At 40.1% G+C, this 26,759-nt stretch overlaps 2 protein-coding genes across 6 annotated transcripts; one reads left to right on the top strand and one right to left on the bottom strand.

Annotated features, from left to right (window-relative positions):
• Window positions 1-25,385, bottom strand: LOC309506278 (uncharacterized protein). Of its 5 annotated transcripts, none has more exons than XM_082180048.1 (18): window positions 25,284-25,385; window positions 23,381-23,457; window positions 23,158-23,268; window positions 21,400-21,474; window positions 19,427-19,496; window positions 17,965-18,026; window positions 17,404-17,505; window positions 17,227-17,316; window positions 16,444-16,539; window positions 15,848-15,902; window positions 3,337-3,452; window positions 3,069-3,140; window positions 2,522-2,593; window positions 2,275-2,391; window positions 1,698-1,802; window positions 1,459-1,554; window positions 1,275-1,382; window positions 1-997 (listed from the first exon to the last, which is right to left on the bottom strand). In XM_082180048.1, the coding sequence occupies exons 1-18, from the start codon at window positions 25,303-25,305 to the stop codon at window positions 740-742; spliced, it is 1,704 nt and encodes a 567-aa protein (XP_082036174.1). In that variant the 5' UTR covers window positions 25,306-25,385; the 3' UTR covers window positions 1-739. The 5 variants fall into 5 exon arrangements, with proteins under 5 accessions (XP_082036174.1, XP_082036177.1, XP_082036176.1 ...); XM_082180051.1 differs by having other exon boundaries at window positions 3,343-3,452; XM_082180050.1 differs by having other exon boundaries at window positions 2,281-2,391; window positions 25,284-25,384.
• LOC309506361 (uncharacterized protein) lies at window positions 8,968-10,039 on the top strand (the record flags this gene model as incomplete). Its single annotated transcript, XM_082180249.1, has 2 exons — window positions 8,968-9,030; window positions 9,101-10,039. Exons 1-2 carry the CDS (start codon window positions 8,980-8,982, stop codon window positions 10,037-10,039), a joined length of 990 nt encoding a protein of 329 aa, XP_082036375.1. The 5' UTR covers window positions 8,968-8,979.
• Window positions 25,386-26,759: the final 1,374 nt, after the last annotated feature.

Here is a 26,759-nt window from a genome sequence, read left to right as displayed (position 1 = left end):
TTAAAGTATCAGATGTGTTTATTTCAAGTGTGCAGCATTTAGAAATCTCACAATAACAGCAACATTAATGACTGATAATTGCAACCTCTATCAAACACATGGATTTTCAAAACTTTTAACTGATTATATTTTAATTTCTTAACGTCTTCCAAACACCATGACAAAAAGTGCAAGCTGGAAAACATGCATATTTACCACAGTAAAAATAATTTTGGTGAATATTCATCACTTCATCAAATTATAAACAGATAAAAGTTTGTCAAGGCAAACTTTGATGACCAGAAAGTTTGAAGAAGTTTTAAGAGATTGAAATTTGAAGGTTTTCATTTTCAATTAGTTTGAAGTTTAAAGCTTAAAGTTAAGGATTTGAAAGCAATAAAGTCTGACAGAAAATAGACAGATAGATAGAGGGTGCTAGGGTGTTTAACACACTGCTAACATGCTTTTAGCACACTGGTAACAGGTTTCTTGGATGATTGCGAACAGGTTTCTAGTATAAATTAACAAAGTTATCTTTTGACATGTTTGTAACATGATTTGACATATTGCTAGCATGTTTCTACACAAATTATCACATTGCTAACATGATGTTGCTAGCATGTTAAAACACGTGATTTAAGATGTTGCTAGCATGTTTCTATCATGAATTATGTTTATGTTTTCTAGTGTGAATTAGAACATTGCTAACATGATCAAATGAATAAAACCTGGTAATTTTGGGTAAGTGTTTGTAGGGCCCTCATGGTTTGTTGTATCCGCTGTTCTCCTGTGTGTTTCTCTGAGGACGTCCCATCAGGCTCTCCATGGCGGTCGGAGGCCTGCAGGTGGCGCTGCTGTTCTTCTGTGAGGCTTCGCTCAAGCTGGAGGCGTCCAGAGACGGAGAAATCTCAGATCCATGACTGTTATCTGTCAAGTTGAGAGACTCCAAACCCCAGGATTCTCCTTCTGTCTTCTGCAAGGTGTTCTCTCCATCCTTATCATCTGCTTTGGCTTTCTTCTACAGAGGAATAATAAGAGAGGTTCAGTTCAAATATACAACCATCTCACATTAATGAACAAACTCATGCATTAGTGTGAGAAGCCATGGCAGATTTCAAGAAAATAATCCCATCTTAAGACCAACATTATTGGTTACAACAAGGTCCTTTTAGTTAATGTTTGCTAATCATTTCTGAATATTGAGAGCAACTTATTCACAGACTTATTGAGGTTAACCCGGCGTTAGTTATCACAGGGTTAAATGATGTCTCAAATGGAAAAAACTGTTCACATACCTTATTCTTCCTTTTCTTATGTTTTCTCTTCTTCTCCTTCTTCTTCTTCTTCTTCTCATCATCACTGTCAGAAGATGACGAGGAGCTACTTGATGATGAAGATGATTCCTTTATGAAGCAAGAAAAGAGCAGTGAGTGTTTTTCACATTCACATGTGCAGTAAATCTACAGAAATTAATCTGACCTTCACTTGTTTCCTCTTCTTCTTCTTCTTCTTCTTCTTCTTGTCATCCTCACTGTCAGATGATGATGAAGAGCTACTCGATGATGAAGATGAATCCTTAAACAATAAAAGAAAAGGCTTGTATTTTACTTTAAAATCCTACCGTGAAATTTTTGAAAACATTTGAGGAAAACCAAAAAACTAAATAAATAAACTGATATTTACTAAATTGTACTTTTACTTTCTTTTCACATGCTGACCTTCACTTTTTTCTTCTTCTTCCTCTTTTTCTTCTTCTTCTTCTTCTTCTTGTCATCCTCACTGTCAGATGATGACGATGAGCTACTCGATGATGAAGATGAATCCTTAAACAATAAAACAAAAGGCTTGTATTTTACTTCGATGAAACAGTAGAAAGTATTTGAGGAAAACCCCCCAAAATTAAATAAACTGATATTGACTCAATAATATTTTTACTATCTATGAATCCACGCACATGACATGCGGGAAAAATATGAACAGTATATCAATCCCTCGTTTCACTAAATCATGGCCACGATATAATAATTAATTTCCTTTTTTATGTAAATCAAAAAGAGGGAAGGAATTATTATATTGTGTGCATGATTTACTTAAAATGGGGAAAAAATTATTAAATCATGGCCAAGATTTACTAAAACAAGAGAACGAATTTTAAATTTGTGGCCACGATATATACATATATATTTGTCTGCATGTCATGAGCTCATTGTTAGCTGATGCATTTACTAATGTTAACTTTCTTTTCACATGCATGTGCGAAATTACAGTAAACTACATATTTTAAATGAATCTGACCTTCACTTTCTTCTTCTTCTTCTTCTTTTTCTTTTTCTTCTTCTTCTTCTTCTTCTTTTTGTCATCCTCACTGTCAGAGGATGATGAGGAGCTGTCTGATGATGAAGACGATGGAACCTGAGGATTGAGAGGTTAATGTGCATTTACATTCATTTTCTAAGCAAATGACATCTTAACTGTGGCAGATCGATTTAGACCTCAGGATCAAGAATGAATCCAATAAACACTGGTAAGATTCTGCCCTTACTTTCTTCTTCTTCTTCTTCTTCTTCTTCTTCATGTCATCATCGCTATCGGATGACGAAGAGGAGCTGGAATCCTGTTGGGAAAAACAGCATGCCAACATGGTTTATTAAAGCAATAATACCCTCAGAGTCACCAGAATGTAATAACTACAACTCTATTCTTGTCTTTCTGGTTTTTCACAATCGATCCAATTCACACTGGATAAAGTCCCATTCTTTTAAACATTGAATTTCCTGTTCCACTCAAACACATCAGATAAAAACATGGGTTACAAACAGCATTTTATGTCAACTTCACAAAAATAATAAACCAATAATCAACCACAAAATCAACGATAATACCTATTCAGTGATATATCATTAGTTTAACTGTAGGATGTGTTCAGTTCAGAATATAGCAGAATTTAACTGATCATCCACTATTTTACATCAGTCAGCCTTTACTGTCTTTGTTCATTTTGCGTATGTAACTTATGAACCAGCCCATCAATAAAACATGATTTAGTAGCTTAGATGTAGTTAGCAGTTATGATGACGCTTAAATCTTACTTTATCCTTCTTTTTCTTGCGTCTTTCCTTTTTCTTCTTCTTCTTCTCATCATCACTGTCCAAACTACATTCCTACATTGAATCATGTCAGATGTAATGAGTTTAGAGCATAAAAATGATGATTAGAAAAGTTCTGATTAATTAAGCTAATATGTAAGTGCAATTTTTACTCTGGCTGTGACTGAGAAAACACTAATGAAATAAACCATTCCTTCATTAATATTTCATATCGAAGGGTCAGACGTGCATCTGAGTTCATGACAGCAACACAAACCTTCTTTTTCTTTACTTCTCTGTCTTTCTGTTTGTCATCCGCTCCCTCATCATCAGACATACGGACATCGTCCCGGGCAGAGGTCAAGCCAGCAGACTCAGCAGGAAGTGCTGCAGAGGACAGGAAGTTGCTTTCGGATGAGTCATGTGACCACCATGGAAGCTTTGAAACAATCCTCACTCGCAGGGTTATATTTAGGGCTGAGACAATACAACTATCTCCAGATTCAATACTATCACGGTACTTGGGTGTCGATATGATATGTATTGTGATTTTTAAGTATTGTGATTCGATATTGCGATTTTGTTTTCTTTTTTAGCTCTAGAGTCTAGACCATGAGGAAAAGTTGAATGACACACTTATACATGATGGTGCAGGTCGTATATATGTAGATATCTCTCCGTACACTATTTTTCACTTTCTCGTGTCCACTAGTAAGATAAAATAAACACCGTTTTAAAAAGGTAAATCTAACAGTAATTTTCAGGTAGAGAAAATGAATAATCAAATGTAAAATAGCACTGCATAGTCTTCACTCTATAAATTAAATATAGATTAATCCTTATTAAAGTTTTTTTTGTGCTTTGTTGTTTGATTACCATTAAAACAAAGACAGCAGCAAGTTTATTAGGCTGCTATCACTTTAAGAGCTGCACAGATCTAATATACTGATACACATGTTTTATTTCTTCAGACTATGGTCTAGATTTACTAACAGTTATCGCCAGTGCAAACCCTCTTTTGGCGTTAAAAAAATACTCTCAGGATTTACTAAAGAAAGGCTGATCTTACTGCATAAGCATTTGCAGGAGTTTCCTTTCAGACGCAGTATTTATGAGAGGAGAGTATTTAAATGAATCACTCAAGCTGATTTACTATGGTTTGCACTCGTCAATTTCCTGGTGTTTGCACCATTATTTAACACCCAAAACAGCATGTCTTAAACAAGATGCTAATCTTGGTAGATTGTGTTGTCATTATGGAAATGTATGTCTGTGTTCATTAATTAGCGCGTCATCAGTAGATCATGCTCCGAACTTTCCACTCCCATCTGAACTTTTGTGGAATTGCGCGCTCACGTTAATTTGCCCTGTTTAGTAAATCTGGCCCTATGTTTACTAGGATACTTAACGAGACCGGCATTTTTTAATGTAATTTTGTGGATATGTCCGTTCAAGTGCAGGAAGACGTGAAAGAGCTCAATTCAGTATTCGCACGCTGTCTGAGACGCGGCTTTCTCGGCACGCTACGGATGTGCGCACACAAAACTTCTCACACTATTAAACTGAGTTCCCTTTCGTAGTCACTCCGAGTTACGTCGGATGACGATGAATGGGGTTTCGCCTAGAAAGCCTATCACCTTTGAGTATAGAAAACGAGCCAATGGCAATGAAATGCCATGGGTCTGCGGAATTTGCATAGCGTATCTCCGCCCCACCCTAGGGGTATATAAGGAAGTGCGCTGGCAACATGCAGATATGTTTTCGCTTCTGAGCCAAGTTCATCACTTCACTCCACAGCCAAATCCTGAGTATCATCTCTATTCTCTTTGAGACGAGCCTCTCTCCAGGTGTTGGTGTGACAGCGAGTTCCAGCAAGTGCACATTCCCTTCTTATCTGTGCAGTGATTTGCCAGAGTGTGTGTGTTCATCTCCCTGGTCGCTTCAACACTTTGCAGAGAAATCTCATTTCATAAAAGAGCTTGCACGCGGCATGTCTTTTTAAAGGGGTGGTTTACTGCTTTTTTTCTTTGCATGATTGTGTTTATGGGGTGCAATATAACATGTCTTAGTGTTTTTTTTGTTTTTTTGTCTTATTTTTCATAAATTTCACCTTTATTGTAAGCCGCTTTCTCCTCTGTCATTTGAACGACCGGTTGACTTCCTGATTCTATGAAACCACTCCCTCAGAAACAGGCAATGGGCTCAGATTGGTTAGTTGGGCCGGTGTGTTGTAATTGGCTAAACTGCGTAGTGCACGTTGTCCGGAAACCTCACGCCCATTACCTTTACGGGCGAAAGTTGCATGTGCTCCGGTCAAATGTAAATAATGGTGTCAATACTGCCGTATCAGTTTGAGCCAGAATCAGACCCAGAAAGCGGCAATGAAGAGAGTCAAGCAACCTCAGCAAACACGGCTCTTACAAAACGTTTCTGAATGGTACTAATTTTTTTATTATTATTATTCTATTCTATTCTATTCTATTCTATTCTAATCTACTATTATTATCTAAGAATTTCGATACGCTGTTACTTGAAAATGCTACTGCTGCTTGTTAGCTTTTGAGATACGGTTTTCTCCTGATTAAACATTTAATATAACTGAATAAATGACTGAGTAATACTGTTTTTTAAAGTTATTGTTTTAACTTCAGCAGCTGAAGTTGGCTGTTGCGATTACATATAATTTTTTGAACTTTATACACGTTTGTCTTATACACACAAAATAGCATCAAACTAACTGGCTATAAACAAACAGCGTTGGCATTGGTTTACGTTCTTGATCAAATCGAAAAATGACGTCATAAAATATACATAGAAAATACATTTACAAAATTAGTACATAATTACAAATTCAGGTCCAAAATGTTTGTACGCGTTGGTACGCGTAAGTGGCTACTAAAGCCAGCGCTGGCATTTGTTTACGTCCTTGATAAAACTAAAACATTACATCTGAAATTATACATGCAAACATTATTAAGTCTTAATTACAGGTTGTGGCCCAACAACTGCTGCCTCTGGTTTTAACGTTGGAACTGCTTCATGTTTTAGTAACAGTTTCTTGTTGAATCCGGCATTGAATTCGTGGAGATTCTGGAAGCTGTCTTCCGTAAAACGCTCAGCACAGAGAGCTATTACAATTGAAATTTTCAGGAACATAATCAAACATAAATTTTAGCCATTGTTGACGAACTACAGCGCCTGGCAGCTGGGTGAAAATAACACACTTTCGACGGCATGGCTACAGCTCTCCACTATAACTCTTCCTCTTCGACAAAGCCGCAGAAATATGGCCATGCCCCCTTTTTTGCATGGGTTAGTTACGTATAAATCCCGGGAAGTATCTCGTTGTAGTCCCATTCGAGTCGTTTTTGTAGGCATTCAACTTCCTGATTTTTAAAAGACGATATCTCTGCTTACGTTGAACTTTCAGCGCAGCAACTTTGCAGATGCTGTTCATGCATCAACAGCAACATTACACACCATTTAAAATGAAAAAAGTGAAATCACAATCAACCACCCCTTTAAAGATGCCTCAAACCGTGCACTTCTGGTTGCGGTAGACTCATTTCTGACTCTGATGGGCACAATCGCTGTCTTGTGTGTCTGGGCGTTGATCACGCTAAGGCAGCGTTTGTGGATGAGTCATGTTCCCATTGCGGGAACATGCCCATCGCTCGGTTGCGGTCGAGACTCAATGATCTCTCTCGAGTGAGAGTCCCCTCACCCGCACCCCGATCTACGAGCTCCACGAGAGCTGGTACTTCGGCTGGCGGCCAGGGTGACCTGAAGGTTATGGTGTGGAACAAAGCGCCGACTATTCCACGCTCCACACCTCCCTCTTGCACCGCACAACCCGTGAGTGTTCCGAATGAGCCCGCGGTACAGTCCTCTGACTTGCCGCGGGTCTCATTCGGCGCTCCAGAGGAAGATGTGATGTCAATCGCTGCATCACAAGGTGGGCAGGAGTCCTTGGGAAGTGACGATTCGGCTGTGCTGCCACCTTCGGGTGTCCCAGCATTGCCCGAGTCTGATCCCAAGCTGATGGCCATGCTTTCCCAGGCAGCCGTGGCCATTGGCCTCGAGTGGTCTCCACCACCCGGTCCAGTGCGCTCAATGCCTTTCTTCCCGGATGTGCATGAGGAGGTCATGAGGTCCTGGAAGGCACCCTTGTCTTCCCCCGATCGCTCGGCGACGGTCCAGGAGAGACACCTGTGGCTTGACCTGGCTGATATGCGGGAGGCCGAGCGAACCCGGTTCCTCGACACCCCCATATCCCAGGCTGGCCTCTTCGGCGGGGCAGTCGAGGACTTTACCCAGCAGTTCTCGACTGCCCAGAAGCAGACTGAGGCTCTCAAACATGTCCTGCCCCGACGGCCCGCTGCTGCCTCCACCCAGCCGTCGGCACAGGCGCCTCAGTCCGCTCGCCGCCGAGGACGCCCTCCTGTGGTCCCCCCCGCTTCACCATGGTCGGTGGCAATGCCCCTGTCATGAGAGCGGAGGTCGCCACCCTACTGGCGAAGGGTGCGATCGAGATTGTCCCTCCTGCCGAAATGAAGTCCGGCTTTTACCGCCCCTACTTCATTGTACCGAAGAAAACCGGTGGGTTACGACCAATCCTGGACCTGCGCGTCTTGAACCGCTCCCTTCACAGGATGCCGTTCAAGATGCTCACGGCCAAACGCATTTTCGAATGCGTGCGGCTGCAGGATTGGTTTGCAGCGATCGACCTGAAGGACGCCTACTTCCATGTCTCCATTCTTCCTCGACACAGACCGTTCTTACGGTTTGCTTTCGAGGGGCAGGCATACCAGTACGCGGTTCTCCCTTTCGGGCTAGCCCTGTCTCCTCGCGTCTTCACGAAGGTCGTCGAGGCAGCCCTTGTTCCTCTACGGGAAAACGGGGTTCTAATCCTGAATTATCTCGACGACTGGCTGATCCTAGCTCACTCTCGAGACCAGGTTTGCGAACACATGGATCTAGTGCTCCGGCACCTAGGTCGTCCGGGCCTTCGGGTCAACTGGGAGAAGAGCAAACTCTGCCCCGTGCAGAGGATCTCTTTTCTCGGTATGGAAATCGACTCGGTCGCCATGTGCGCGCAGCTTACGAGCGAGCGCGCGCAGTCACTGCTGACTTGCCTTCGTCAATTCGAGGACAAGAGTGCGGTTCCACTGAAACTCTTTCAGAGGCTCCTGGGGCATATGGTATCCGCAGCCGCAGTAACGGCGCTCGGATTGCTTCATATGAGACCGCTTCAGCTCTGGCTTCGCGATTGAGTCCCGAGGTGGGCATGGCAACACGGCACGCTCCGAGTCCCAGTGACTCCGACCTGCCGTCATGACCTTCACCCCGTGGTCGAACCTCAGTTTTCTTCGGGCCGGAGTGTCTTTAGAACGAGTTTCCAGGCATGTTGTTGTATCAACAGATGCCTCCACCACGGGCTGGGGCGCCATGTGCAATGGACATGCTGCCGCGGGCTCCTGGTCAGGACCCCAGCGCCTTTGGCATGTCAATTGCCTCGAATTGCTGGCTGTACGTCTTGCCCTGCACCGCTTCCGTGCGTTGCTCAGGGGCCAGCACGTACTAGTCCGATCAGACAATACCGCGACAGTAGCGTACATCAACCGACAAGGTGGTCTACGCTCCCGCCGTATGTCGCAACTCGCCCGCCACCTCCTCATATGGAGTCAGAAGCATCTGAGGTCGCTTCGAGCCATTTATATCCCGGGAGACCTGAACCGTGCGGCCGACGAGCTGTCTCGGCTTCGGCCTCTCCCTGGAGAATGGAGACTCCATCCCCAGTCGGTTCAGCTGATTTGGGATCAGTTCGGGGACGCACAGGTAGATCTGTTTGCCTCCCACGACTCGTCCCACTGCGACCTGTTTTATTCCCTGACCAAGGGCACGCTCGGCACGGATGCACTGGCGCACAGCTGGCCGCGGGGCCTCCGCAAGTATGCGTTTCCCCCAGTGAGCCTTCTTGCGCAGACCTTGCGCAAGATCAGGGAGGACGAGGAGCAGGTAATTTTGGTTGCCCCGTATTGGCACAACCGCACCTGGTTCCCAGAACTAGTACTCCTCGCGACAGCACCTCCCTGGCCAATTCCTCTGAGGAAGGACCTGCTTTCTCAGGGACGGGGCACCCTATGGCACCCTCGTCCCGATCTTTGGAACCTCCACGTGTGGCTCCTGGATGGGACGAGGCAGGTTTGAGTACCCTACCACCAGCGGTGGTGGCTACCATCACTTCCGCTAGAGCATCGTCCACGAGACATGCCTATGCGTTGAAGTGGAACCTCTTCGTCAACTGGTGTTCTTCAAAACAACAAGAACCCACGAAATGCCCGATCAGTGTCATGCGTTCTTTTCTGCAAGAGGGGTTGGAGCGAAGGCTGTCTCCCTCCACCCTGAAAGTGTATGTTGCCGCACATCATGACGCAGTTGAAGGTAAGTCCGTTGGAAAGCACGACCTGATCTTCAGGTTACTGGGAGGAGCAAGGAGACTGAATCCTCCTCGCCCTCCTCTCATTCCCTCTTGGGACCTCTCAGTGGTTTTAACTGCCCTGCAGAGTGCTCCCTTTGAGCCTCTGCAATCAGTGGAGCTTAAGTTCCTGTCGATGAAGACAGCGCTCCTGGTAGCATTGGCCTCCATCAAGAGGGTAGGGGACCTGCAGGCATTCTCGGTTGACGAAGCGTGCCTGGAATTCGGGCCGGCTAACTCTCACGTGATCCTAAGACCCCGGCCTGGATATGTGCCCAAGGTTCCCACCACTCCCTTTCGAGACCAGGTGGTGAACCTGCAAGCGCTGCCCCTGGAGGAGGCAGACCCAGCCTTGGCACTGCTCTGTCCAGTACGCGCCCTCCGTGCTTACGTAGACAGAACGCAGTGTTTCAGGACCTCTGACCAGCTCTTTGTCTGTCATGGTGGGAAGCTGAAGGGAAAGGTCTCTCCAAGCAAAGGTTGTCTCACTGGATAGTGGACGCCATTGCTTTGGCTTACCAGCAGCAAGGTCGACCATGCCCCCTTGGTGTGACGGCCCACTCCACCCGGAGTGTGGCATCCTCTTGGGCTCTAGCGCATGGCGCCTCGCTAACAGACATCTGCAGAGCTGCAGGCTGGGCGACACCTAACACATTCGCGAGATTCTACAATCTCCGAGTGGAGCCAGTTTCTTCTCGTGTACTCGCTTCAACTAGCCGGTACTAGATTCTGCTCAGGTGTCTTCGCTTGCTCGCCATTCCTCTCCTCGGACGGGATACGTGCGATATTCTCCTCAGGTGAGCCTCATAAGCCCTGAGTCTCCTCCAGCACTGTTGACGTCAACGGCAGAGTTTTGCCACCGGCAGCTTTCGCGCTTGGCTAGGTGCCTCCATGTGCATGGTTCCCCCTCTGGGCGACCCCCACATGTGTATTTCCACTGTAAGCCTCTCTGAGCATGTGTCTTTCCCTCGGCAAGCCTCCTTGCCACCCCTGGAGTTGAAATATTCCACCTGCGGCTGGACACCCCAGTGATTCTCCATATGCAGCCCCCCGGGGTCATATGTGTATTCCAAGTCCCCCCCCCCCCCTTCGGGCTGGGCATGATTGCATATTTCCACTGAGATATGCTTCCCAGTGTACCTTGGTATTCCTGTGTTAAGTAGGAGTCCTTCGTCCGTGCCAGTCTCACGACAGGGAGCTCAGACTTACGCAGGGCACTGGAAGACAGTCGAGAGGTGGCGTCTCCCTGCCACTTCCGCTGTACCGCTGGAACGCCTGAGTTCAGTATCGGCTCCTCAGCGAAGACATATCTGCATGTTGCCAGCGCACTTCCTGTGGGGCGGAGATACGCTATGCAAAATCCGCAGACCCATGTCATTTCATTGCCATTGGCTCGTTTTCTATACTCGAAGGTGATAGGCTTTCTAGGCGAAACCCCATTCGTCGTCATCCGACGTAACGTCTCCGTTCCCTACTCAGGGAACGAGGGTTACATACGTAACCGAGACGTTCTCTTTCGTGTCTTCTTGCACTTGAATATTTTACTGGGCAAGGCTTAAAATCACATGCAAATGATAAACTTTCATGCAGTCCTTATTGTCGAGCCCTGCCCTCTGCTGAAATAAAGGAGGTAACTTGCAGAGGAAGTCTATAAGCAAGGCAAGGCAAGGCAAGTTTATTTATATAGCACATTTCATACACAATGGCAATTCAAAGTGCTTTACATAGAAGAAATTAAAATAATGAAAAGAAATAAGAATAATTAAAACAGTTTAGAAAAATAAAATAAAATACAGTACTTTTAAAAAATAAAAAAAGAATATTATTATAGATCTTTCCTTCAAAGGATTCCCTTAAGACTTAAATCTTTCAACCTTCTTTTAACCTTCAATCTTCTTACGACTTCCATCTATCAACTTTCCTTTAACTTTCTTTTCTCCCTCATTTACTCACACGTTCTTTTCACTTTCTTTAGCACTGCGTTCACATTCTTTCTCAGACGAAAACTTTAATATCGTCATTTAAATACTGTTCTACTTTCAAACCCACATTAATACACGTCACTTTCACATTATCACCTTCTGAGTGGGCATTTACAGTTACGGGCTAAATGCCCTGCTGACATAGGAGAAATTAAAATAATTAAAAGAAATAAGAATAATTAAAACAGTTTAGAAAAATAGAGTAAAATACAGTACAGTACAAACAGTCGGACAAACAGCGGCACAGTGCTCATTCAGTAAATGCACAGCTAAACAGAAGTGTTTTGAGTCTGGATTTGAATGTGACCACTGTAGGAGCACATCTGATCTCTTCTGGAAGCTGGTTCCAGCTGCGGCTGGCATAATAGCTAAAAGCAGACTCACCATGTTTAGAGTGAACCCTTGGTATTTCTAGCTGATATGATCCTAATGATCTGAGTGATCTGTTGGGTTTATATTCAGTGAGCATATCTGCCATGTATTGAGGTCCTAGGCCATTGAATGATTTATATACCAGTAATAATACTTTAAAATCAATCCTAAATCTAACTGGGAGCCAGTGTAAAGACCTGAGGACTGGTGTGATATGTTCATATTTTCTGGTTCTGCTCAGAATCCTGGCGGCAGCGTTCTGTATGAGCTGCAACTGTCTTATGGTCTTTTTGGGAAGGCCAGTGAGGAGTCCATTACAATAATCTACCCTGCTGGTGATGAAAGCATGCACAAGTTTCTCTAAGTCTTGTCTGGAAACAAAGCATCTAATTCTTGCAATATTTTTCAGATGATAGTATGCTGATTTAGTTATTGCTTTGACATGACTACTGAAACTAAGGTCTGACTCTAGTGTCACACCAAGATTCCTGACTTGATGTTTAGTTGTTTGACCCCTAGAGTGAAGGTATGCGTTCACCCTGAGGACTTCATCTTTGTTTCCAAACGCAATAACTTCAGTTTTGTCTTTGTTTAATTGAAGAAAGTTTTGACACATCCAACTGTTGACTTCGTCAATGCATCGGCACAGGGAGTCAATGGGGCTGTAATCGTTAGGCGATAGGGCTAAGTACAGCTGTGTGTTGTCTGCATAGCTGTGGTAAGCAATTTGGTTATTTCTCATTATTTGGCTCATTGGGAGCATATACAGGTTGAACAGGAGTGGCGCAAGAATTGAGCCTTGAGGGACTCCGCATGTCATGGATGTCCACTCAGACTTATGGTCTCCTATACTCACATAATAACCTCTCCCATCTAAGTATGACCTGAACCATTTTAGGACTATCCCAGAAAGCCCCACCCAGTTTTCCAGCCTGTCAAGAAGTATGTTATGATCGACAGTGTCAAATGCAGCACTGAGGTCGAGTAGTACCAGCACTGATAATTTTCCTGAATCAGTATTTAAGCGAATATCGTTTATTATCTTTATGAGCGCTGTCTCTGTGCTGTGGTGCGGTCGGAAACCAGATTGAAAATTGTCAAAGTATCCATTCGAGCTTAAGAATTTGTTCAGCTGATTGAAGATAACTTTTTCAATGAGCTTGCCTATGAAAGGAAGATTTGAGATCGGTCTATAGTTGCTTAATATGGTCTTATCCAGATTGCTCTTTTTCAGGAGGGGCTTGACAACTGCAGTTTTCAGGGAGTTTGGAAAACTCCCAGAGAGAAGTGAGGCATTTACCACTTCTAGAAGATCTGCTTCTAAACTGTTTAGCACACTTTTGAAAAAAGATGTGGGAAGTGTGTCAAGGGCGCATGTTGATGTTTTAAGGTGTTGTACGGTTTCTTCAAAAATTTTGCCATCAATTTCTTTGAAGTCAGACATAGTAACTACTTTCTCAGGTGGTCTGATCTGTCTGACCCCAGTGCAACTCAAGGATATGCTGATCACCTTTCTGATATTATTGATTTTCTCAGAGAAGAAAGAAGCAAACTCACTGCACTTGCTGTCTGAGAGCATTTCACTGGGAATCTGGCTTGGGGGGTTTGTCAGTCTCTCTACAGTAGCAAAAAGAGTGTGTGTGTTGTTTAAATTGCTGTTTATAATATTTGAGAAGAAAGTCTGTCTAGCTTTGCCTGGTTCCATATTGAAAGCATGCAGGCTGTCTTTGTAGATGTTATAATGGACTACAAGTTTTGTCTTCCGCCACATGCGCTCTGCTTTTCTGCATTGTCTTTTCATATGTTGCACTGCTGTTGAGTTTCTCCAAGGTGCTTTTTGTCTGCCACTCTTCTTCCTGACTTTAACAGGAGCAATATCATCAATTATATTTTTAACTTTTGAGTTAAAAGAATCAAGGAGAAAATCAACAGAGTCAGCAGATATGCTTGGTGTTAAGGATATAGCCTTCATAAATAGTACACTAGTGTTCTCATTTAAGCATCTCTTCTTGACAGACACAGATCTAGCTTCAGTGGCAGGAGAGATCAATATATCAAAGAAAATACAGAAATGATCAGACAGTGCTACATCCTTAATAACAATCGATGAAATGTTTAGACCCTTACTGATAAGTAAATCTAGAGTGTGTCCATGATTGTGTGTGGGTCCATGTACATGCTGAGTCAGATCAAAAGTTTTTAAAACAGTTTTGATTTCTTTTGCCATATTGTTTTCTGCATTATCTATGTGAATGTTAAAATCTCCAGCAATGGCAAAACAGTCAAGCTCTGAGGTAATTGTTGATAACAGTTCTGTAAAGTCCTCAGCAAAGGCTGGAGAATATTTTGGAGGCCTGTAAATAATGATAAGTAAAATGCGAGGAGCACCTTTTAACACAGTACCCAGATATTCGAAAGACGGGTAATTCCCAAATGATATTTGCTTACATTGATAGATATCTTTAAAAAGAGCAGCTAGACCCCCACCTCTCTTAACAGCTCTGCAGACACTCATAAAAGTAAAATTAGGAGGGGCTGTTTCATTGAGGATTGTTGCACTGCAGCTGTCTTCTAGCCAGGTTTCATTTAGAAACATAAAGTCCAGGTTGTTTGTGGTTATTAAGTCGTTGACTAGAAGTGATTTATTTTTAAGTGAGCGAATGTTTAAAAGTGCTAACTTAACAGTCTTACTTTTTGTCCCCACAGCAATCTTAGTTTGACATGTAATAGGCACCAGATTAGTTGGGTTTGCTATACGGCTATTGAAGGCCTTAGACTTTCTATCTTGTAATAGAACAGCAATAGAGAAAGATACAGGCACACTGGGTTCCCGCTTGTTCTGTAAACATTTGAGAAAGTTACTGTTATCATAGTAGGAACCCAAAACACATCACTGAGACCATAATTATTTTACAATTCAAGGACTAAAATAAAGCAATTTAATTTGAATCAATATTGATTCTGTAATTAAAAAAATCATAAATTTCATAAAAAAAATGTAGCATAAAAATGCAATAGTTAGGTGAATCGTGATTTTTTTTTTCCCAGCCCTGGTTATTTTAGTATCACTGAGATACTATTATATTTTTTTGAATATTTTGAATTCGATTTTTGAATTTTGTTTTTCGTTATATTTAGTTTTTTAGCAATTTTGAGGTTTTTTTTGTCATTTTCATTAGTTATGTACATACTATATAAAAATATGCTCTCGATACATATATGTACTAGTTATTTTAGTACATTAAGGTAATTTTTATTATTTATGTCAAGTTATGAAAATTATTCTTATGGTTTTAGTTTAAGTTACGTTTGTTCACACGTTAAGATCAACACATTTCCATTTTATTATTAGTTTATGTCATTTTTTGCTATTTGTATTAGTTATTGCTTATATATATATATATATATATATATATGTGTATATATATATATATATATATATATATATATATATATATATAATATAGATAGATAGATAGATAGATTATTTTTTCTTCAGTTTTTTTGACAACCAGGTGAAATAAAAGTAAATATTATAATTTTATTTTAAAAAAAGTTTATGGTTTTAGTTTTATTTAACTAAATAACCTTGACTCACATGTTTAGATCAACATAGATATATATTACAATTTTATTAAATTAATAAACTTGTAATAATATAATATTAAATAATATAATTAAGTAATATATACTAATATAATATAAAATTTTAATAATATTATTATATCATTAAAAAGTAATACAAATATTATTAATTATTTTCCAGCTCATAAAAACAATTTTAATAAATACATGACTGTGGGAAAAAAGTTTTTGAATCCCTCTTTCTCCTCCAGTTTTCATTGGGACACATTGGACAGACGGATACCAACAGAGCTCAAATGTCTGAACAGGGTTAAACTCCACTAAAATCTAAATAAATAAATAAATAAATAAATAAAGCAGTTCACCAGATGAAGATGAAGCGACAGTCACACAGTCGTCTCCCGGCTCCAGCTCAAGCTCCTGCGACAGACAGAAATCAAACCCACACGACTTGAGATTAAACGGAGACTGAATTCTCCTGACTAATGTTCTCACCTTCTTGTCCTTCTCTCCCTCAGAGTCCTGTGCAAACGGCATCATCTTATAATGAGCTCGATTTGATTTTAACACTTTGAACTTAAACTATTTTTAAAGCTGAGTCATAGAGAGAAGTGAGTCAGACATATTGTGTCTATCATTGACAGATCCACTGTATGGCAATTAAAGCTGCAGTCGTTAGTGTCGGACAATATCACACTTTGATTCATGTATAATGACTATAACTGTGACTCACGACTCATTTTTTTTAGCCTTAATCTTTTCTTAGTCATTCTCATGTTTTGTAAGAGTATTTTTGACACACTGACAGATGAACACATCTTAAACATGAAATTCTAATTGGTCCCATTTGATTTCCTAAATTAATGTTCTGGATCATTTCATGGTGACCTTTCTGTCTGCATTTAAATATAAAGTTCTGGAAATCATCACATTTTGATCATCACATCTTCCTTCATTGTACCTTCTTCTTTTTCTTCTTTTTGTCTTTCTTCTTCTTCTTTTTCTTCGTCTTCTCTTCATCTTCACTGGAGCTGTCAGAGGAAGAACGGCTTGATTCCTGACAGACGGCGACACAGAAAGTAGAGGATGTTTAACTTGCATTAAACTAAAGTGGGTCACACACCGGACGACGGCAACCGTCGGGCTCTGAGAGTAAAAACTACATTCATTTCCTCCATAGGGAAATTGATTTTGAACATTAACTTATAAACTTTTACAGACAGACCAACTGTGAGCTACGTGGTTGTTAATCAATGGCATATACTTCTATTGAAGCCGTCAGCCCGGATTATTTAACTTATTTTTAAAATAATCGTGTTTAACAGTGGAATTCCTAGTGAAAAACTACATTTCCCATGATGCTGTACAGAGAATTCCACCAATCAGAGACTCGAAACAAGCAACACATGCCAAAAGAGCTCGTAAGCTCCGCCCACTTCCACTTCTTTCTAGCTGGCCTTTATTTAATATATATTTAACCTATGAAGGCAATCAATGAATCAGTGAATGTAATCACGACAGGAAAACGTTACATATGCTTTTCGCACTGGGGCTAGTGTATGAAAAAATGACACAAAATAATTATATACCTTTTCCTTATATGTTTAAACTTGATTCAAGCTGTAAAACTGTGAATGTAAAGCTAAATGCATCGTGCAGCACAGGGGGAAGTTAGTACGCTGGATAACGACGATTCAGGACAAATATACAACACACTAAAAATACAACATGCTTCTTGCTGTACCTTCATCTTCTTTTTGGTCTTCTTTTTCCTCTTCTTCTTCTTCTTCTTGTGATCATCCTCACTGTCAGATGAGGAAGATGAGCTGGAATCCTGAGAAACAGAGATTTCAGATTCAGATTTCAGATTCAGATTCAGATTTCAGATGCTGTTAAATAAAAATCCCCCTGAACTTTATACCTTTCTTTTCATCTTCTTCCTCTTCTTCTTCTTCTTCTTCTTCTTCTTCTTCATCTTCTTTTTCTTCTTTTTCTTTTTTTCATTCTCACTGTCTGTTGAATCCTGGGAAAATTAAGCAAAATTAATCACGCACTAAAAAACGAGGCAATCAACAAAATGTGAGATATTATCCGTAAAATTTTAAAGTAAAGCCATTAAAAAAGAAAAAGTTGCTCAACAATAGAGCAGGGTTATTATCGTTCACTAAAACTAAACCTGTTAAACACATTTATGTTAATTGAAATGAAGCTGAAATAAAATTAAAAAAAAATATTAGTTGAACTACTTAAAACTAAACGAAAATTAGAAATGTTGCCTTGGCAATAAACTAAAGTTGAAGCAATACAATTATTTGCTGGAAATAAATAAGTACTAAAAAATAAAAAAGAATAAAATGACAAAAGCACACAATGAAATGACAAAAAATTGAACTAAAATTAACAGGAAAACTAAAAATATAAAAACGAATTCAAAATATGAATAAAACAACAATAACACCACAGAAGAGACAGATTGATTTACTGTGTCGGTCTTCTTCTTCGTCTGGTCTCCTGTGAGAGTGATCTGAGTGTGTGTCTCCAGTCCTGAGAGAGAGAGAGCAAACGTCACACACTGAAGGAGAGCGGCAGGACTGTGTTGTTTTACACACTTCAGCTGTGTTCAGAATAACACACTCCTGCTCTACACACACTACTGACTCAGGGTGCACACTGTCAATCTTTCCCAAACTGAGCCTTGAGGTGTGTGAGCTTCTGTTTACCTGCATGTCATGTGACCAGAGAACCGTTTACCTGCATGTCATGTGACCAGAGAACCGTTTACCTGCATGTCATGTGACCAGAGAACTGTTTACCTGCATGACCAGAGAACCGTTTACCTGCATGACCAGAGAACTGTTTACCTGCATGTCATGTGACCAGAGAACCGTTTACCTGCATGTCATGTGACCAGAGAACTGTTTACCTGCATGACCAGAGAACCGTTTACCTGCATGACCAGAGAACTGTTTACCTGCATGTCATGTGACCAGAGAACCGTTTACCTGCATGTCATGTGACCAGAGAACCGTTTACCTGCATGACCAGAGAACCGTTTACCTGCATGACCAGAGAACCGTTTACCTGCATGACCAGAGAACCGTTTACCTGCATGTCATGTGACCAGAGAACCGTTTACCTGCATGTCATGTGACCAGAGAACCGTTTACCTGCATGACCAGAGAACTGTTTACCTGCATGTCATGTGACCAGAGAACTGTTTACCTGCATGACCAGAGAACTGTTTACCTGCATGTCATGTGACCAGAGAACTGTTTACCTGCATGTCATGTGACCAGAGAACTGTTTACCTGCATGTCATGTGACCAGAGAACCGTTTACCTGCATGTCATGTGACCAGAGAACCATTTACCTGCATGACCAGAGAACCGTTTACCTGCATGTCATGTGACCAGAGAACTGTTTACCTGCATGTCATGTGACCAGAGAACCGTTTACCTGCATGTCATGTGACCAGAGAACCGTTTACCTGCATGTCATGTGACCAGAGAACCGTTTACCTGCATGTCATGTGACCAGAGAACCGTTTACCAGCATGTCATGTGACCAGAGAACCGTGTACATGCAAATGTGTTGTTAATGTTGAAGTAGAAGTGAAAGGGTTAAAGTGAATATTTTAGGCCAAAAGGCTTCGGCTGACACAGTTTGCAGTCCCTGCTGTACACAACATGATTATTTTCTATATGTATTGAATTTTCAGATGACCTGCTACCTGTGTCTGTCTGTACAATGAACCAGATGTGATGCAATGAATGTCTATATCAGGTTTCAAACTCTCTTCTTCTCTGGGTCCCTTTCTTGGGTCTCTCTCTCACACACACACACACACACACACACACACACACACACACACACACACACACACACACACACACACACACACACACACACACACAATGAAACACCTGTCCTATGATGCGTCTCACCTGCTTCTTCTAGAATCCCCGGCTCTTCTGTCTCACAGATTTTCCTTTTCTTCCTTTTCTTCTTTTCATCCTGTTGAGGAGAGCGTGTGAGTGAGTAAATGTGGGAGCGTGACCCAGATAATTCATGAAAAAGATGTAAATGTTGTTGTTTTGTGGTAAACACACATATATTTCATAATTAGGACAGCAGCCATGAGACACACTCAAACAAATCCTGTTTTACACAAGCGAGCCGTGACCGGGGTTTATCACACGCCGTGACTCACTCAACTTCCCTTCCTTTACAGCGAAACACTGGGAAATAAACACGGCCTGTAGTTAAAGTTCACCCGGAGTGGAAATCTGTCATCATGTGCTCATGTTGTGTGTGTGTGTGTGTGTGTGTGTGTGTGTGTGTGTGTGTGTGTGTGTGTGTGTGTGTGTGTGTGTGTGTGTGTGTGTGTGTGTGTGTGTGTGTGTGTGTGAACACAGGTAAAAGCATATCCACTTTCACTGCATGGAAAAGAGCAGCACAAATATTCGGATAAAAATGAACAAAAGTCATATGGGTTTGGAACAACAAAGAAAAAAACAACAAAGAGAAAAAATACTATATTTTGTAATTTTTTATTGAACCATTTTTTTAACATAATCATCAAAAGAATGCAAATGAGTGTAGAAACTGGTTAAACACACCGTTCCTGTTTTTGCTTTGAAGCTTCTTGTTAGAAACAGCTGAAGTTCCCCATAATAACCGCAGGTGATGTCGTGTTTGTCGTCTGATTGGCAGCATTATAGAGAACAGGAGCATTCTGGGAGAGCAGAAATCTCTACACTAAAACACACTTTCATCTCCTCAGTGCGTGTGAGAAACACAGATTGCTCAAGCACTTTAAGCCCTAATTTGCTCTTACTATAGTAAATCACAGGACAGCAAAGCCGTGTGTGTTTGTAGTAAGTGCACTAGACTGGGTGGCGGATCAGTAAATATGCATGACCATAGACGGACTTTACAAGACACTTCACATGTCATGTTCTCTGTTTCTGAGTGGCTTCCTTCAGGGCGACGGCTTCGCTGTCCATGTTGTAGGACTCAAAGGACGAAGGCAACCTTTGTTCCAAAATCAGAGCAGCTTTTAAATTCTCAACCATCTCTGGCCCTTCAAGTAGTGATTTTAGAGATTATTTCTCTATTTTTTCATAACCTGTGATACTTTTTTAGGATACTTTGATGAATAAAAATAAATAAAATAAAAATAAAATAAAAAGCAGCAAATGTTTTAAAAATAGAAATCTTTTGTAACAGCAATATACACGACTGGTCAGTAATTTGGGGTCAGTAATATTTTTTCTTTCTTTTTTTTGAAATAAATCAATACTTTTATTCAGCAAGGATGTGTTAAATTGATAAAAAGTGATAGTAAAGAAGATTTATATTATTAGAAAATATTTTTTTCTTTTGAATAAATGCAGTTCTTTTTAACCTTTTATTCATCAAACATATTAGTCAGCAGAACTGTGTCCAACACTCATAATAAATCATCATATTAGAATGATTTCTAAAGGATCATGTGATAGACTTGAGTAATGATCCTGAAAATTCAGCTTTGCATCACAGAAATAAATGATAATTTAAAGTATAATAAATTGAAAACCAATTATTTAAAATTGTAATAATATATCACAATATTACATTTTTTTCTGTATTTTTGATCTTTGATTTTTGTTTTTTTACTCTGTTATATACATACATATTTACGTATTTATTAAGTCTTATATATGGTATGGACTATTTTTTTTTTTTTTTTTGGTATCCACTTGAAGTGGATTTTTCTTAATATATATTCCGTGCACACTGTTATTATTTATTTAATGTATGATGTTTTTATGTATATTGTTTACGTGACTCTACATGGCCTCATTAATTGCCCCTTGGGGACAAATAAAGTGTTTTGAAATTGAAACTGACCAATCAAGCATATTAACCTGCTCACCTCACTACTGTCACTATCCGAGGATGAGGAAGATGATGAAGAGGAAGATGACGAGGAGGAAGATGAGCTGCACTTCTGTGTGAGAGAGTGATAGTTATTGCATATAAACATGCACGAACGTGTCATTAATACTCGTCATATTTTTCTGTGGGTGTTTGTGTGGCAGTTTTTCCCCTAATAGCATATAATGCCAAAAACACGAATGTCATTTACATGTTTTCATTTAACAGCCGCTTTTATCCAAAGTGAGAAACAAAAGCAGTTCGTCAACATCTCTGCATCTCGTCATCTGATATTAAAATAAAACCAATACACTGTAAAAAAAAAATTTCATTATTTGTTATCTTTTGTCAAATCAATATAGATCATTAATGTGGTTCAGATTACATAATATCTTGAGTTTCTATTGACTAAACCAATCTCCTTCATTGCATTAAAGTCCCTGTAAAGGCAATTCTAAAAAAAAATTCTAAACACATTAGAAATGTTAGAAATGTTTTGCAAAAACATATTACAAAGACTGTGAACTGTGAAGAACTGAATTGTGGAGTTAGACCGTTAAACAGTTTTTCACCATTGCTGTTTCCCGGATTTTTTGGGCGGGGCTAAAACGGGGGCTCGATGACGCACTGAAGCCCCTGAGCTCCTGGACACGCCCCTACTTGATGACGCACTGGAGCCCCTGACGCTGTCCCCTCCCCTCCCCTAACAATATAAATAGATCACATTCACATCAGTTTGCCGATCGCGAGTTACTGTCAGTACTGTTAGTTACTACCATAGATATCATATAAAGGCTTTATATGATATCTATGGTTACTACAGCCTACAGTTTGCTAGCTAGCTATGCCTCATCACAGAACTGCATATAACCTGGATGCGATCACGTACAAAACAGATCAGTGTCCTTATTTAAATTTCCGAAAAACTAACGTATCACATCAACAAGAGGTGGATTAATTTTGTGAAGAGCCACCTTGATGGAGAGCTGAGGATCACCGCCAAAACCCGCCTCTGTAGTGATCATTTTACACGGGATAGTTTTATAAACTTTCGTCGGAGACAACTGGGATTCACTGATAATCCGCTGTTACTGGTGAATGGGTCCGAGCCGACGAGCTCTCGCCTCGGCCTTCATCCTCCCGTCGCGCCGACAACTGGTGCCATCGTCGGCAGACGGCAGTGCGTGCCCACCAATGAGTGTAAGTTGCCTTGTGTGCTTATGTTATAATTATAGTAGGTAGTCCAGGCTCGAACATGTATGGCTTTGTAAAAACAATTAAGCTGCTAGGAGCATCCATTAGCGGTGACAGACAGTTGAGTCAGTGTGGCGACGGCAGCTTTCCCGTGAGTGGGCGTGGTTTCAGCGCAGCCAGCGGACACGCCCCCAGCGTTTGAGAGCAGAGACTCCTGCTAATTTTTTCAAGATTTTGATAGCTTATTTTATGTACTTGCCGGCTTTTTTTTTTCATTTAAATTTGACTGGGTGACTAATAACACATTTTTCTGTGGTGTGACAAACTCAGAACACATACTTAATTTTGACTTTACAGGGACTTTAACTAACATTTTTAATTTCAATGAACTCAACATTTTAAGGCAACCAAGTAACTTACTTTTTAAAGTTAAACCAACAATGTTTTTGACAGTGTAGAAAGATAATATCATGCGCTCGTTAAGCTCTCGTTAGGCAGGAGAGCGGATCATACTGGATCATACTGGGTTCACTGTGCTTTTCTTGTTTTGCAATCAAAGTACCTTGCTTCTTCTCTTCTTCAGCTTCTTCTTCTTTTTCTTCTTCTTTTTGTCTTTATCATCATCCTCACTGTCGGAGGAAGACGTAGAGCTGTCACATGACCAGGGGTGGTTCTGCAGAGGATAATACACAAGGAAGAATTGTGCATCAATAATAACCTTTCACAGGAAGTGGAAAGGGATATTTATAAATTAATTTTGCACAATTTAAATGAGCTTTTCCTACCTTTCCGTCCTTCACACCTGTAACTTTCCGATCCTCGGCCCCTTCCTCCAGTTCATTCCTGCACTCAGAGTCTGCGGCTACACACATGCAGTTTAAAGGAGATTGATATTAATGTGATTAATTATTATCATTCATGATATAGCCGCCTTTAATGTTGTGCAATGGTCAAATCAACTTTTAAACAATAATGAAATTAAAATTAATAAGCAAAAAGCTAAAAGAACATGTGTTTGAATAATATTCAGTCAGCACATTATTATAATCCTTGTAAATATGGATTGAGCATCAGGTCGTGTGTAGAGTTCAGAAATCCTCGTTTAAAAAAAAAAAAAAACCATTGTTTTTGCATATGCATGTACAGTACAGGTCAAAAGTTTGGACACATTACTATTTTTAATGTTTTTGAAAGAAGTTTCTTCTGCTCATCAAGCCTGCATTTATTTGATCAAAAATACAGATTTTTTTTTAAATATTGTGATATATTATTACAATTTAAAATAATTGGTTTTCAATTTATTATACTTTAAATTATCATTTATTTCTGTGATGCAAAGCTGAATTTTCAGGATCATTACTCCAGTCTATCACATGATCCTTTAGAAATCATTATAATATGATGATTCATTATCAAAGTTGGAAACAGTTCTGCTGCTTAATATTTTTTCATAACCTGTGATACTTGTCTAGGATACTTTGATGAATAAAAAGTAAAAAAAAAAAAAAAAAGAAGCAAATGTTTTAAAAATAGAAATCTTTTGTAACAGCAATATACACTACTGGGGTGCGTTTCCCGAAAGCATCGTTGGCCAACTATGGTCGCAAGTTCATCGCAATGTCCATTGAACTCTATTGGCAACGAGGGAACTTGCGACCATAGTTGGCTAACGATGCTTTCGGGAAACGCACCCCAGGTCAGTAATTTGGGGTCAGTAATTTTTTTCTTTCTTTTTTTGAAATAAATCAATACTTTTATTCAGCAAGGATGTGTTAAATTGATAAAAAGTGATAGTAAAGAAGATTTATATTATTAGAAAATATTTTTTATTTTGAATAAATGCAGTTCTTTTTAACCTTTTATTCATCAAATATATTAGGCAGCAGAACTGTGTCCAACACTCATAATAAATCAGAATATTAGAATGATTTCTAAAGGATCATGTGATAGACCGGATGTCACATGTGACACTGAAGACTGGAGTAATGATGCTGAAAATTCTGCTTTGCATCACAGAAATTATAATTTAAAGTATAATAAATTGAAAACCAATTATTTTAAATTGTAATAATATATCACAATATTACTTTGTTTTCTGTATTTTTGATCAAATAAATGCAGGCTTGATGAGCAGAATTACAAAAAATAGTAATGTGTCCAAACTTTTGGCCTGTACTGTAATTTCAAGTCATTTTCTGTCCACTACAGAGGACATACCTGTAGCATAACATAAATAAAATATAATTTTTTCAAAAATTATTGGTATATAACACTAGTATTTTGCACTCAAAAAAACAAATGTAAAGTGTTAATATCAAAACTTTTTCAAAAAAAGTGTTTATTTTGAATTACGTATTGCATTGCTTTGTTTGTTTTCGGGTTAAAGGTTTGCAAACTTAACAGTCTTGGCAGAAAATGCTAACTTCCCATTTTTTCCACTAACTTTTTTCTAAAGTTAATTTTACATTAATAATGTTAAGAATAAAGTAGATCAATTGTTAAGTTGAATAAATTCAAACAGAATCATATTACTATCAATCTCTTATTTAAAAAAACGTACATGTTTGTCTAAACGTAAAAAACATCTAAAGAGAAGCATTCCTCTATTCCCTACTACAGGATCTCTTTCCTTTACTTTCATTTAGTCGTTCATTTGACTTGCCGTGGATTTGCACACGGATAGATTACCTGAAAGCTGCCCGGACTCCATCCGCTCGTCGGGTGAGTCTGATCTGATCCTCAGCTGACGGCTGACAGGTGTTTATGTACCTGAGGGAGGGGCCGTGTGACCTAGTCTTCCTACTCATGAATATTAATTAAAACGTGACGTTCGCACAGCAGCTCCAGAGCTCTGATTGGCTGACATCGGCGCAACTCAACAGTTGAATAAACTAACACAGTTTTATGAATATTAATAAAGCTTCGAGCCTCGGCTGTGTTTCTCAAAAGCATCGTGACTGTTGATCGTAAATACAATCCTAGGCTACTTATTATGCAACAAAATACATTTCCAACAGAAGTCATTGGATGTTGGTGCTAAAACATTACAGATCATATTATGCAGCATCATGCTAGTTTCTGCTTACATAAATAATAAATAATAACGAATGTGTTTTTTTCTGATGTAAAACGGCTGACTCACTCAGTGACAGAGCAGAAATCCACAGGCTGATGTCATGTTTTTCCATGATGTTGCAAAGCAGTTGAACTCGTTATGCTGGGTTTAGGGTTGGGCGATGTCCCCTAAACTGGCAGTTAACGATGTTTACGATGATATCGTGGGGTGGGGTTAATTTATTATTAAAAACGTGCTTTTTTTCAATTAAATTTCAACAGTAGTTATTATTAGGTCCATAGACTAAAAACAAACATATATTCAGCAAACAATAAATAGTTGCAATATGGAATTAATTGTGCAGGGCTTTCACTGTGAAGTTGAGTTACCAACTGATGAGCATAAATCCTCTTCGTGTGCGTGTGTGTGTGTGTGTGTGTGAGAGAGAGTCGACTTGGCATTTTGATATATTTCTGTGTTTATTTGGCCGTTTAGGCGCGCAACCGAAGACAAAGGCTATGCTTGTCCGTGTTGCGCTCGGAGCGCGCGCACATCATCCTGTCAGTAGCCTACAATTCAGTTCTCTTTCGCGCCTTATCACGCTTTAAATATTTATTTTCAATATAAAGCACATCCTGCTATTTTCTTTCTCATTCATTCATGTTTCATTATTAATAACTTTAAACAGAATCGTCAACTGAAATCTGTGCGGATTATCAAAACTACGACACATTTGTAGGACATTTAAACGGTCTCTGCGGCAAAAGTGAAAGTACCAGCGGCCAGCGGGTGAAATGTTTCGAAATGTCTTTCAATAAAAGGATATATTAAAGTTTATATAGCCTACTTTTACATTTTCGCTGCTGTTCTAAAATGGTTTCCGCCAGCTTGAATCCCAGTGCAGGAGCTGTAACTGTTAGGTTACCACCACAGAAGCGTAAGCGGTTAGTTGATTGCTGTGGTGACTCGTGACACTCGCGAACAGCACTGAACACGCACTTTTGCCGGTACAACTTGAATATTATTATTATCATAAACTTTTCATTAACTTCAGTAGGCTGTAGGCTACAACAAGGGAATTGTAATTGGCTGCTTTTTCTGCAGAGAGC

The sequence above is a fragment of the Leuciscus leuciscus genome (genome assembly GCF_965113295.1).
Source record: "Leuciscus leuciscus genome assembly, chromosome: 9".
Taxonomy (NCBI): domain Eukaryota; kingdom Metazoa; phylum Chordata; class Actinopteri; order Cypriniformes; family Leuciscidae; genus Leuciscus; species Leuciscus leuciscus.
The sequence above is the reverse complement of the archived record's forward strand: the minus strand, read 5'-3'. Positions and strand labels throughout refer to the sequence as shown.